Source organism: Aquarana catesbeiana, linkage group LG02 (genome assembly GCF_042186555.1).
Source record: "Aquarana catesbeiana isolate 2022-GZ linkage group LG02, ASM4218655v1, whole genome shotgun sequence".
Lineage (NCBI taxonomy): Eukaryota > Metazoa > Chordata > Amphibia > Anura > Ranidae > Aquarana > Aquarana catesbeiana.
This window is the reverse complement of record NC_133325.1, coordinates 242,235,148-242,249,819: the sequence shown is the minus strand read 5'-3', so window position 1 is coordinate 242,249,819 and position 14,672 is coordinate 242,235,148. Positions and strand designations below refer to the sequence as shown.

Sequence of the window (14,672 nt, the reverse complement as noted above, 5' to 3'; positions counted from 1 at the left end):
AACCCTGTGCTGATAAAATGCCAGGAGGTCCCTCTTTAGTCCAGAAGACACAGCGCCCCTGGTTGCTAAAGTGTCAAATTTCTATTGGTCTGACAACAGCAGTCTTCCACTGTGCCACAGACCATTTTCAATAAGCTTTGACCCAGAAAAGATGGTGTTTCTGAATCATGTTCACATATGTCTTCTGTGCTTGGAGCTTTGCCTTGCATTTTTGGATGACATGGTGAACTCACCTTCTCATTGGCTGAAACAGCAGTGTGGTGCCATTGGCTCCTGCTGCTGTCCTATGGAACTGAGAGGGCGCTGTAATAAGTACAGTATACAAAACAGTTACTCATGATGGGCAGCTCACATGGGTGTGGAACAAATATTGTGTATAAGCAAAAATAGGTCCATGGCACACCACTGTCCATATGGAATGTATTCCCATCCAATTCTTCAGTCCGCAGCGATTTGGGTAGAAACCAGGGGCTGACCGACAACTAGGAAGTAGGAAGCCGGAGGAGGGCTCTGTGGAGCGCAAGGTGAGCTTGACATGGCGTCACGTGTTGTAGGATGTTGAGGGGGAATGGCAACATGTTTCAAGGCTGCTGGTTTTTCTCTACTCCAGGTCATGTGATACACCCCCACACCCCCCCCCCCACATCCCCCACACCCCCCCACACCCACACACACACACCCCCACACACACCCACGTGACAATGCTGCTAAGTCTTAATCAGTCTGCAGAGTGTTGCCACAAGGGGCAAGGAAGTGAAATTTTCTTTACTGAAACAATTTAAACTGACACCAAACTATATCTATTTTCTCCCAAAAAACAATAGATGCACATCCATTACCTAATGGCTCTAATTTTTTTTTTTTTTTTTTTTTTTTTTTAGGAATCGTTTCATATTGTGTGGGGTTTTTTTTTTTTTTTTTTTTTTTTTTTTTTTTTTTTTTTTTTTGTGCCTCCTTGTAATGTCCATAACCTCCTGATCCTCCTTTATTGTCCCCTCACTTCCATTTGTTTGGAATGAGCAATGCTTTAGTTGCGGTCAGGTGCACTGCTCTATGCAAACTGCAAATCCTACAGTCCCTAGTCTATCTCTGGAGTAAGAGTGGTTACATTCCTATATACAGTAGAACCATGGAGAATGAGCGTAGCTACTCTCTAACAGGAAATTGGGGGTTAAGAGTTAACAATACGTGCTTAAATTTATTTTTTTTTCTTTTAAACCAGAGTTTGTCCTTTTAAATCTCACACACATAGACAATTCATAGATGGCCTGATTTTCCTTTTGTGTCAGGTTAGATAAGTTTATGCTTTTTTTTTAATGCTTTAGCTCGGGTCTCCAGGCTGCGACCCGCGGGCCAGATGTGGCCCTTTGCTTGCTTTTTTGTGGCCCTTGAGCCACTATTTCTTCCATGGATACAAGGCATTACTCCTTCCACTGACATGAACAATGGGGCACTATTCCTCCCAGACACTGATATAACTTCTTTATCATACATCATGGGACACAGAGCCTTAAGTAATTAATGGGTTATAGGCCACCTTCAGGTGATGGACACTGGTATACACAATCCAGGAAGTTCACTCCCTATATAACCCCTCCTTCCAGGAGCACCTCAGTTTTTCGCCAGTGTCTATCTAAGGTGTTGGTTACGAGTGAAGATGTGCTATGGTCCTGCTGTTTCTGTGTCTGTAGACCCGGAAGCGCTGCACATGAACGCGGGAACATTTTAAATGAAAAAAGGGTGGAATTTTTTCAAGGGGGGCGGGTCCTAAGCGCAGTGCCGTGAACGTCCACGAGGACGCACTGCAGGCAAAAACGAAAAAAAAGACACAGCTGGGAAGGTATCTCCTCGGCTGGCGAGGAGGAAACAAGTAGTCTGCACACAGGGACACAGGAGCTGCGGGACACGTGAGGGTTGCAAACTGACATTCCTGATACAGGAAGGACACTTTTTTTTTTTTTTTCCCCCCAGCACTAGGCTGAACTTTATAGCGGCTTTAAATGTCATGAATATATTCAGCAATTATGTGTAATTGTATAGTGCCTCTGTTTTTGTGCTTAGGACTATGCCTGCTAAAAAAGCCACAAAGACCAAAAAGGTACTAAAGGTTTCACCCCCAGGCGCTAGGATCTCAAGTCGTATTTCCACGCTATCATCCTCGCCTGAATTACCAATTATGGCAAGCCAGGGTGAGCCATTGGAACAAATTGATGGTGCAACTGCTTCTCACATCTCAGCCCCTGTATACGTGACTGAAGATGTCCTTTCCTCCACCCTGCAGGGTCTGGAAGGAAGATTAGCGGCTTTAATCGCATCCTCCATTCAAATGGGTAGGAAGCGTACTAGATCCCCCTCCCCCACTTCAGACCCCTTGCAAGGTGAACAGTGGGCACAGGATGAGGTGTTATCCTCAGGCGATCAGGAGGAAAAACAAACTGATGATGATTCCTCTGTGGAGAAAAACGGTATATGAGCCATTTTTCAGCCTCTCAATCTGAGAAATTGCTGATACAATCTCTTATGGAGATGGTTCGTTCTACTTTCATACTACCTTTAACGGAGTCTCCTGAAAGCTCTGTTTCTTCCTTGGGGTCCTTAAAACCCTCTCAGCCTTTCCTGCACATGCATTACAAACTTTTTTTGCTGAATGGGATCACCCGGATGAGCATTTTCTCCCTCCTAAGAGATTTTCAATTCCCTATCCTGTGGAGGAGAAATTCCCAAAAAAATGGAAAGTACCAGCAGTTGACGCTGCAATTTCCTGTGTGAATAAAGGCCTAACTTGTCCTGTGGACAATGCACAAATGCTTAAGGATCCAACAGATAAAAAGTTGGAATCCCTGTTAAAATCTACTTGTTCCTTGGCAGGTGCCGTTACTCAGCCTGCAGTCGCTGCAATAGGCGTCTGTCAATCCCTAAAGGACCATTTTAGACAGGCCCTTAAAGAGATTCCTGCACAACAAGCCCGGGAATTGGCTGAACTATCAAAAGCATTATGCTTTGCCATCGATGCCATTAAAGATTCTATTCACCCGGCATCCCGCCTTACACTTATGCTTGTGCATATGCGTAGAATCCTGTGGTTAAAAAATTGGTCAGCCGACGCACCATGTAAAAACCTCCTAACCGGGTTCCCTTTTCATGGGGAGTGGCTATTTGAAGATGACTTGGACAAATATGTCCAAACAATTTCTAGTGGGAAAAGTACTCTTTTGCCAGTCAAAAAGTATAAACGCCCTTCATTTAAACGGGCTCTTTCCCCTGCGCCAGGGGCTTCTGCCTCCAGGCAGTGGTGACGGCCTCCGCCGTCAGACTCTAGAGGAAAACCTCAGGGTCAGACCCAGGCTCAAAAGAAGCCCTGGGGTCGGAAACCTGCAAAGCAGAATCCTAAAGCCTCATCATGAAGAGGCAACCCCCCTCACCAAGGTGGGGGGAAGACTTCTGCAGTTTTCAGAAGACTGGCAAGAGGAAATTCAGGACAGATGGGTCATCTCCACGGTAACGCTGGGGTACAAGCTGGAATTTCGGGACTTTCCACAGTCTTGTTTCCCGAGGTCAAGCGTTCCCAAAGATCCAGAGAAAAGACAATCTGTTTCAGGCACTAGACCGATTAATATCTCAAGGGGTGATCATACAGATCCCGCAAAAGAGCAAGGTTTGGGGTTTTATTCAAATCTTTTTATGGTACCAAAACAAAATGGAGATGTCAGACCCATTCTAGATCTAAAAAATCAAAAACCGTTCCTGAAGATCCTTTCCTTTCGCATGGAGACTATCGGGTCAGTAGTTTCTATCCTTCTAGGAGGAGAACTTCTGGCATCTATCGACATCAGGGATGCATATCTGCATGTTCCTATATTTCCTGCTCACAAAAAGTTTCTGCGTTTCGAGTGAGAACAGCATTTCCAGTTTGTAGCCCTGCCCTTCGGGCTAGCCACAGAACCCTGGTTGTTCACGAAAGTGCTGGCCCCACCTCTAGCAAGGTTAAAGGCACAGGGCATAACAGTCGTAGCGTACCTAGACGATCTACTGCTAAAGGACCAGTTGGTGGCTTGTTTGAAGCAAAGCGTACGCATTACAGCCAGTTTACCTGGAAAGTTTGGGTTGGATTCTCAACCTAGAGAAATCTTCCTTAATACCGCTAAAAAAGGCTGGAGTACTTGGGTCTGATCATACACAGCCCAGGAAAAGGTGTTCTTGCCTCAGGCATAGATCAGCTCCATAAGAAAGCTGGTGCGGTTGGTCAGGCAAAAGGCGATCCCTCCATTCGCCTTTGCATGAGGTTGCTATGAACCATGGTGGCTTCATTCGAAGCAGTTCCCTATGCCCAGTTCCATTCAAGACTGTTGCAAAACAGTATCCTGTCTATTTGGAACAAAACCATTCAAGCTTTAGACTTGCCATTGCGGCTGTCCCCAAGAGTGTCCCAAAGCCTCACTTGGTGGTTACTAACCCAGAATCTGCTGAAAGGAAAATCCTTCAGACCAGTCATCTGTAAAGTGGTAACGACGGATGCCAGCCTTTCAGGCTGGGGAGCAGTACTGGAAAAGACAACTGTCCAGGGCCAGTGGTCAAGAACCGAAAGAGCCTTGCCCATCAATATCCTAGAGATTCGGGCAGTGCGTCTGGCCCTGAAGGCCTGGACTTTCAGGTTGCGGGATTGTCCTGTCAGGATCCAATCTGACAATGCCACAGCTGTGGCCTATATCAATCACGAAGGGGGCACCAAAAGTCTCTCTGTGCAGAAAAAGGTGAACCATATTCTAAATTGGGCAGAAAGGAATGTTCCGTGCCGGCAGTCTTCATTCCGGGAGTAGAGAATTGGCAGGCGGACTACTTGAGTCGCCAGCAGTTATTCCCGGGGGAATGGTACCTTCACCCCAACATCTTTTGGGCTGTTTGCCAAAGATGGGGGACTCCGGACGTAGATCTTCTAGTGTCCAGTTTCAACATGAAGTTGGTCAACTTTGTGTCCAGGACAAGGGATTCACTCGCATGTGGAACAGATGCGTTGGTGACCCCGTGGGATCAGTTCTCGCTGATTTCTGCATTCTCCCCCCCCCCCCCCCCCCCCTATTCAGTTGCTGCCTCGACTTCTTTGCATGATCAAGCTGGAAAGAAAGCCGGTAATTCTGGTGGCACCAGCATGGACCCAGAAGGTCCTGGTATGCAGAAATCGTAAAGATGGCAGTGGAGGGCCCATGGTCCTTCCCACTACGGCCAGATCTGCTCTCACAGGGACCGATATTCTATCCTACCTTGCAGTCTCTAAATTTAACGGCTTGGCTATTGAAACCCACATTCTGAAGAAACGTGGGCTTTCCGGGTCAGTTATCTCTACCCTGATTAATGCAAGGGAGCCAGCTTCTAGAACTATATATTATAGAGTCCGGAGGGCTTATGTTTCCTGGTCTCAATCCAAGGGTTGGTACCCTCGGAGATATATCATATCATAAATATCATAGGCAGAATTCTTGCCTTTCTACAATTAGGGGTAGAAATTAAATTGGCCTTGAGTACTATTAAAGGCCAAGTCTCAGCTTTATCGGTCTTATTTCAAAGACCGCTTGCTACGCATTCTTTAGTCCGAGGTTTTATGCACGGGGTGATAAGGCTTAATCCGTCTGTCAAACCTCCCTTGAACCCTTGGGACTTGAACTTAGTTTTGTCTGTTTTACAAAAACAGCCATTTGAGCCGATACAACGTATTCCCTTAGTCCTTCTGACAAGGAAGTTTGTATTTTTGGTTGCTATGTCCTCAGCAAGGAGGGTTTCGGAATTGGCTGCTCTTTCTTGTCAAGAGCCATGTTTGATTCTTCATGAGGACAGAGTGGTGTTGTGCCCTCGTCCAGGTTTTTTACCAAAAGTGGTCTCAGGTTTCCGCCTGAACCAAGATATTGTCCTGCCATTGGTTTTTTCCAAAACCATGTTCCAGGGAAGAAAAGTCACTACGTTGTCTTGATGTGGTGAGATCAGTGAAAATCTAAAGACACAACTGCTCAGATTCCTAAGAATGATGTCTTATTTATTCTGCCAGAGGGTCCTAAGAAAGGCCAGGCAGCATCAAAATTCATTGTCGCTAAATGAATTCGTCAAGTTCTAATTCAAACTTCAAACATTTACAAAATTATCAGGTGGAGGTATGAGGATATATATCGCCTTCGGGAGCAGTGTGCTGCAGGCAGCAGTATAGGTCCTCAAGTCTGGGGGTACCCTCCGCTTTGTGTCTCCCTCCCCTCCAGTAGCATTGCTATGGGATGTGCCATTAAATAATTAAGGCTCTGTCCCATGATGTACGATAATGAAAATAGGATTTTTATAACCGCTTACCTGTAAAATCCTTTTCTTGGAGTACATCATGGGACACAGAGGTCCCTCCCCTCTTTTTTTGGGATTTAAGTGTATTGCTTTGCTACCAAAACTTTTGTGCTCCTGGAAGGAGGGGTTATATAGGAAGTGAACTTCCTGGATTGGGTATACCAGTGTCCATCACCTGAAGGTGGCCTATAACCCATTAAGTAATTAAGGCTCTGTGTCCCATGATGTAATCCAAGAAAAGGATTTTACAGGTAAGCTGTTATAAAAATCCTATTTTTTTTTTTATCCTCTAACTGACCACCAAAGCCTATGGCATTGTTTACTCCCACTGGCCACAGTTGGGGGGGCCCCCTTAATTTTGAAGGTCCGCTAACTGGCCCTTTTTGTTTCGAAAGTTTAGAGACCCCTGCTTTAGCTGAAAACTAGTAAATGTAAGTTTAATAAAATGATTAAAGGCCTGATACATCTGTATTCTTGCTAAGAACTGGTGTTGATTACACTCAACAATTGGGGCCGGGGGGGGGTTAGACCTATGACTTTCAGTAAGCACATATGTATGGACAACTCGTGCATGGAATATATTTTGGATTTGTTGTACTGTTTAATATACATATCTGATGAGGGCCATCACACCTTTTAGATATTCTGGACTACTTTCAGGTGTAGGTTTTCTTTAGAAACCCATATTTTACTTCTGTGTTCCATTGCCTTACATCCCAACCGTAACCTTTTTATTTTCATATGTGACAGGTGCCAATCATCTTGAACTCTCTGCAGCGGAGTGTTCAAGCAGTTCTGGTGGGTAAAATTCAGATCCAGGACTGGTTTACAAGTGGGATTAAAAAGGCTGCCTTGATGCAAAAATGGTCTCTGAAAGAAATCCCTGTCGATGAAGACGATCAGTGCCTCCTTCAGAGTGATGGCTTCTTCCTCTATCTTTTATGCAAAGATGGCCTTTACAAAATTGGTTCCGGATACAGTGGAACAGTGAGGGTGAGTATAATCTGTCTTCTCCTTTGCTTGGCTGAGGGCACTCTGATTTTCAAGCTTTTTTTTTTTTGTTGTAAATTAAGGGAGGACCTACAGTGATCACCCAGTGACCTGAATTTTATAGATTTTTTCTGCCTTTTTTGGTAGATGTTAATATATTTCATCTATATATCTTTTGGTAGAACAGAAAGATCAATGAGATCTTGCTGCCAAACCATACCCTTATTTTTCCGTTTGCTGTATTGATCTTTTGGATACTAAATCTTTTTTTTTTTTTGGTCACTATTCCGTACTAAGTTAATTCAGGGCTTGTATTTGATTGCAGTATGTGAAATGGGCTGAGAATATGAACCGCCGTATGACTCTAGAAGCAACTGTATGCTTATTTAAATTGGTGTTAAAACCTGTTTTTTTTGTTTTTCTTTCCAGGGCCACATTTACAATTCCACGTCCCGCATCCAGAGCAGAAGAGAAAAGAAGTCTTGGTTGGGTTATGCTCAGGTACATTGAAGATTTTTCATTGTGTGCAGTTGTTGAGGAAACGTCACAATACACAACCCATTAGAAGACCTTTAAAAGTGCTGTAGTACCTTCAAAACCATTTCCTTTTTTATTTTTTGGTTTTGCAGACAGAGGCCTCATGGGTCTCTTATACCCACGGAGTCACCTGGGTGACTAAGGTGTTTATACAAGTGCTTCAGCAAGCTGTGCTTTAATAGAACTGCATCTTTATCGCCTATTCGTGTTAGTACTGCAGCTCGTTTACTTCATACTTGAGCCTGGCTAATTAGGAGAGCACTGACTGTGTCCGAGTGATAAATTATAAAGTAAATTGTAGAGAATGGCAAGTACCCCATGATGTATATTAACTTTGCTAGCCAAAAAGTCCTGGCTGAGCACCTCTGATTTAGTGCTCCACCTATCATCTCGTAGTACAGTGACTGCATTTCAATGACCCATTGGTTCATTCTTATTGGATGTAGTGTGATATTGAAGGACTTAATGTAGAATTCCAGTTTAAACCGAACTTATCTTTTACCTATTACCTACTTCGGTCTGGTCATATGTTTCCCCTCGGGTGTGGAAATAAAGTAAAAAAAAAAAAAAAAAAAAATACTTGTCCAAGGGACTAAATTAGTTTCCCAATCTACTTGTCCTGAAAGAGGTAATCAAAATAATTTTAACCAAAACGGTATTTAAAATTTTAACATTGTACTGTTGATCTACTCTCCTCTCTGCCTGTCTCCAGTCCTGGAGACTAGCGGAGAGGTGAGAGCTTGCAGTGTGATGAGCAAAGATTGGGTGCTAGTCTCGAAAGGGGCTCTCAACGCTCAGCAGAAGTGCATCTTCTGCTCATTAGAAGTAAATGAGGCGCTGGCCCTTAAGAGAAGAAGAAAACTATTTCCCTAGGTTACCCTCACACGCGAAAACACCTGGGTGCTCAGTACAAGCGCATGCTCAGCATCAATCAAGCTCTATTGGGCTCTATTCACACCTGGGCATTTTGGTATCATGATATAATTGCTGCGATTCTGCCTGCTATCTCAATTTACTAAATCGAAAAGCGCAGGTTTAGGGGCCATTTTAATGGCCCCTAAAACAGTGTGGTTTTGTTGCGATTTATTGCATCACATAAAGCTCATCACCCAAAAGACGCTGCTGCTCCTTTTCGGGGGACAAGCTTCACGAGATGTGATTTGCCCCACAAATCGTGCCAAAACCACACCGTGTTTTAGGTGCCATTGAAAATAATGGCACCTGAACCTGTGTTTTGCAATTGTGTGGTGTTCGTGGGCAGAATCACAGCATTTCTGCCGCGATCCTGCCCTGTGCCCTAAACTGCATGTCCCAGGCATCGGCTGATATTTGTGCTTCTGTGTTCCCCTGTGTCAGCTGCAGGGGAGAGGGGGGGAGTGGAGACAATGGATGGGCCAAAAGAGCCTATGGGTGATGTCACCGCTTTAGGCTTTACCACACGTTGTCGAGAGCTCTGCTCTCGACAACGTGTGGTAAAGCCTAAAGCGGTGACATCACCCATAGGCTCTTTTGGCCCATCCATTGTCTCCACTCCCCCCCTCTCCCCTGCAGCCGCCCTGACTGATGCAGGAGAGCCTGATCACGTGACCAGAGCAGGCTGAAAATGGGTAAGTATAGATATATTTCTAATGCAGTTTAGTCAGCACAGGTGTTATAAGAGAGGGAAGTGAGTATTTTCAGGAGTAGTTGGGTTTAGCCTGGAATTCTACTTTTTAAATCTTCAGTAGTAATGTAGTAGTAATCTGTAACTAAATCAAAGTGGTGCCCTTTTTATGAGCACTAAACATGGATGCGTTTCTAAACTGAATAGTCAACAGGTATGTTAAGACTTTAAAACATTCTGGTGCACTATCGGGCCATAGTCCTGTGATGAATATTTAACATTTAGGTACACGAAGAGGCCATTAAGAACTTTCACTGTAAGGGCCTGTGTACACAGGCTTTTGGTTTTTCTTCCGATACAAGCTAATGGGAATGCAAAAGCTTTGAACATGGCAACACAGCTTAAAAATGCAAATCAGGAGGAGGTTAAAAGCACTTGTAAAGGAAGTCGGATTGAACTCAAAAAGCACCTTAAACTCACCTGTAATGGAAGCTGCATACATCTAAAAGTATGCAGCATTTTCCCATCTACAAAAGCTCTTATAGTACCTAATGCTTTCCTACGACAATACTGTGCTGCTCACTGTTACTTACCCTTGCTGGAGGCTCTGACCTGAGGAAATATATGCCCTGTTTCTACCAAGATGGCCGCTTCTACAAAGACAGAGTGCAGCACACATATGTGTCTGTGGTTTTTTCAGTAATGGGGGTAAAATTGGCTGCAGTTTAATTTAACCAGTTATTTTTCAGACTAAATGCTGATAACACAAAATAAGCAATGCTTGTAAATCGTACTGAAAATTACATGCTTTTTGATCTTCTTTACCTTAGGGTTATTTGCTCTACAGAGATGTGAACAATCACAGTGTGACAGCCATAAGGATTAATCCAGAGACTTTGGAACAAGATGGAACAGTAACAGTGCCAGGTAGGCTGCTTTGTGATTTTTTTTTTTTTTTTTTTGTTTCCCAGTGGATCATTTAGCTTAGATACAGTATGTTTTTAGGAATAAATTATTCTGAAGTATTTTTCCTTTTAGCCCTGGTTCACACTGCATTCCTGTGCAGATCGCATGCGATTCTGTGCAGTTTGAGCCCATTCATTTGAGTGGCTCAAATGGCACTGCATCTGCATGAAAAAGGTGCCGGCAGCAATCGAACACCGTGCGATTGCTATGCGGTGTGGAAAACACAAGGAATAGCTGAGTTTCCCACGCTGCATCAGTGGGAACCAGGGCTTAAAGTTAGGGTCGGTTCACACTAGGACGACTTGGGATCCAACTTGTAAGCCCTCAAGTCGCCCCAAGTCGCTTTACTGTGAGCTTTACATTACAGTGAATGAGAGCATCTTAATTGACATTACTGAAGTCGCTCCGACTTCAGAGCGTACTACTTGGATCCGACTTGTAGGCGACCTGTACCCATAGAATTCAATGGTAGCCTCCAAGTAGGATCTCCATCTACATTGAAGCGACTTTACAGGGAAAAAAATTAGTTTGCCCAGGCAAACCCCTCCCTCCCAGAGAGCTGATTATTCTGTGACTGGCCACAGCCAAAGTCGCCTGTCCTGGAGGCAACTTGAAGTCGCGTTGTAATTTGCTTAAAGTCGTGCTGAAGTCGCGCTGAAGTCGCGTTGAAGTCGCCTTGCACACAGTTGCCCCTGTGTGAATCGAGCCTTACTGTAGTTTGTGCGAAGGATATTTTTATCTCCACCCAGTGTCAGAAAGGGCACTCGGCTCCCTACAAGAGCCATCTTAACTCATACTACAGAAGTCGTTCTGACTTTATAAAAGGTTCCTGCACTACTTTGGTCTGACTTGATTATGATTTCAGCCCTTGTATATTTTCTAAATGGCATCCAAGTCAGAAGTCACGGGGCAAAGTCGTACAACTTTGCCATTGCAGTGTGAACCAAGCCTTAAATTCTCCTATTACAGGAAAAAGTAAGGGACCTGTTTTATTTTTTTTCCAGATTCATGCATTTTTCCAATGGGATCCAGTCAAAAGAAATTAATGAATCATAAGTAGACTCCCATATGCCTGGCTGCTCCGTGAAAATCAAGTTTTAGTATTTCTTCATATCCTTATGTTTTTTTGCTCTTAAAATTGGCACAATTAAACTTTAAGGGCGCATGCGCAAGTGTGCATTTCTGCTCACCATGTACAGGTGATACTCGAAAAATTAGAATATCATGCAAAAGTTCATTTATTTCAGTAATGCAACTTAAAAGGTGAAACTAATATGAGACAGACTCATTACATGCAAAGCAAGATGGTCCGAGCCGTGTCATAATTGTGGTGATCATGGCTTGCAGCTCATGAAAACCCCAAATCCACAATATTAGAAAATTAGAATTTCTTTATCGTACATCATATGATAAAGAGCCTCAAGTAATTACTTGGTGGGTTATGGGCCTACCTTTAGGTGTTGACACTGGTATAACCAATACAGGAAGTTGACTCCCCTATATAACCCCTCCTCCTTCCAGGAGTCCTCAGTTTTTTTCGCCAGTGTCTAAGGTGTTGGTCACGAGTGAAGATGTGCTCTGAGGAGCTCCAGGGAGGGATCCATGCTGGATTTAAAAAAAACCTCCACAACCGGATCCATCCTCGCCACTGAGGCCATAGGATGGTACCTGGGCCTCGCATTGAAGAACGAGGTTTTGCCTGTAAGCTTCTCTTTGAGAGCTGGACCCTAGGAACCGGGACTCTTTTTGGTTTTTCAGATTACCTAAAGTTGTTCCTGAGGGGTGCTATACAGGTCCAAAGGAGTGGAACCCCTTTAAAAAGGGCCCCAGTCTTTGAAGATTTAACTACGCTGCTCGCCGTGATGGGTGAAGGTTGGATCTGTCTATATTCTATATTGTATAACTGTATGCATTTTAAGGCATACAGTTTTAAAATATATATATATATGTATGTATATGTGTATGTATATGTATATATATATATATATATATATATATATATATATATATATATATATATATATATATGTATATGTGTATATATATATATATATATATATATATATATATATATATATATATATATATATATATATATATATATATATATATATATGTATGTATATGTGTGTATCTATCTCTGCTCTAGAGGGAGTATATTACACTTACCTAGTACGATGCCTTTTTCAGCAGCTCTTTGTCTGGCTATAGCAGCGAGAAGTGGTCCCTGCAGCCAGAGGGGAGTTCCTAATTGAACAGATGGTGTTCCTCTTCTGAGGGATCTAAAGGGGTTACAGCAGTAGTTTATGAAACATACAAAACCAGCCATTTGCATTTTTTTTGTATAAAGTGAAGTCTTCCTTTTAAAACTAGGAGCTTAACAAACACTGCTGATAAAAATTCCCCTCCCCCTCCCCTCTCCTCCCAGAGAGGTGCGGTAACAGCTGACACTTATGTGTAATCAGGTTCTCACCTGAGGCTTAACACAGACGCTCTCCGTTCATATGCTGAAGACAGAAGTCTGTCACACTAAGACACAGGAGCGCTGGGCATGTAAAGGTGTGTAAACAGGGATTTCCAGCACAGGAAATATTATGGTACTCAGCATCAAAGGTTGATCCTTATGGTGACATTGTTTTCTTTTGCTAAAACTATTGTTCAGAAAATACCATAATTTGTTAAAGTGCCTCTGCTGTGGTGCTTAGCACATTTGATTTCCAGTGTACCACAAAGTTACCAAGGATTCCACCCCCAGGCGCTGGGAACTCCAGTCATGCCTCCACACTGTCATCCTCTCCGGAGATACCTGACATGGCAAGCCAGGGTGAGTCATTGGAAGCAGTTGGTGGTGCAACTGCTTCTCACACTTCAGCCCCTGTGTATGTGACTGAAGATGCATTCTCCTCTGCCCTGTTGGGCTTAGAAGGAAGATTAGCGACTTTAATCGCATTCTCCATCAAGAGGATAGGAAGCATGCTAGATCCCCCACCTCAAACCCCTTTTACCAAGGGAACAGTGGGCACAAGATGAGGCGTTATCCTCAGGTGATCACGGGGGAAAACAAGCCAAATTTTCCTCTGTGGAGGAAACAACAGTTGATGAACCTTATGCAACCTCACAATCTGACAGATGGATGGTACAAACTCTTACGGAGATGGTTCATTCCACTTTTTATACTACTCCTAACAGAGTAAGCTGAAAGTCCAGGTCCCTTCTTTGGTTTAAAAAAAAAACAAAAAACCTTTTTACAGCGCTTATTTATGCTGAATGGGATCATCTGGATAAGCATTTTTTCCCTCCAAAGAGTTTCTCAGTTCTCTATCATGGAGGAAAAATTCACAAAGTTTGGAAAGTACCAGCAGTAGGCGCTGTGATTTCCAGCATCAAGATGCATAATTGCTTAAGCATCCAACAGATAAGGAGTCGGAATTTTTTTTGTTAAAATCCTCCTACCAATGGCACTATGTTTCGCCATAGATGCCATAAAAGACCCTATCCACCAGGCGACTCTCCTTGCGCTTGTGCTAAAACACATGCTTAGGACAATGTGGTTAAAAGGGTTGGTCAGCTGAAGCATCTTGCAAAAAAGGGTGTCTGACTAGTTTCCCTTTGCATTGGGGAAGGTTTGGTGAAATACATCCAAATGATTTCTAGCAGTAAAGCTCTTTTGTCCAGTAGAAGTTTTAAATGTCCTTTTTATTTAAAGTGAAGCCACAACAGCTCGCAGGTTAAGTACTCTGACGACCAGTGCAGCCATGGGAGACTTCCTGACAGACATGGGTTCAGATCCACATGTCGGCGTTCACTAGTGAAGGAGCCACTCCTCACAGGTTAACTTCTCTGACGGCCAGTGTAGCCATGGGAGGCTTCCTGAAAGACATGGGACCTCGTCCTCACGTTGGCTCCTTGTGACCTTAGACAAGTCGCTTAAACAGATTCCTTCCCCTGCGCAGGGGCAGCTGCCTCTAGGCAGCGGTGACAGCCTCCACCGTCAGACTCGAGGGCATGAATTCCAAGAAATACTGTTCAGATCTGTGCGACTTCAAGGTAGTCCCTGCACTACTTTTGTACCACTTTGATGCGACTTGAGGTCCATAAACCTCTAGAATACACAGGCATTGTTTCCTGTTGCATCAAAATCGCGCCCCGACGTATTCTCGGCGGCAAAGGATCACGGTAAAATCACGCAACTTTGGGGTTGCAATAGTGGAATCTGAGCCTAAGAGGAGAAAATATTCAGCCCCTGCAAACATGATTG

At 43.7% G+C, this 14,672-nt stretch overlaps 1 protein-coding gene across 18 annotated transcripts in view; it reads left to right on the top strand.

Moving 5' to 3' along the window:
• Window positions 1-14,672, top strand: part of MYCBP2 (MYC binding protein 2) — a 370,986-nt gene that overhangs the window by 104,705 nt on the left and 251,609 nt on the right. For all 18 annotated transcript variants that reach the window (XM_073614281.1, XM_073614278.1, XM_073614285.1 and 15 more), the window contains exons 6-8: window positions 7,069-7,311; window positions 7,738-7,809; window positions 10,279-10,375. In XM_073614281.1, coding sequence (XP_073470382.1) covers window positions 7,069-7,311; window positions 7,738-7,809; window positions 10,279-10,375 — 412 coding nt within the window. The remainder of the gene's footprint in view (window positions 1-7,068; window positions 7,312-7,737; window positions 7,810-10,278; window positions 10,376-14,672) is intronic.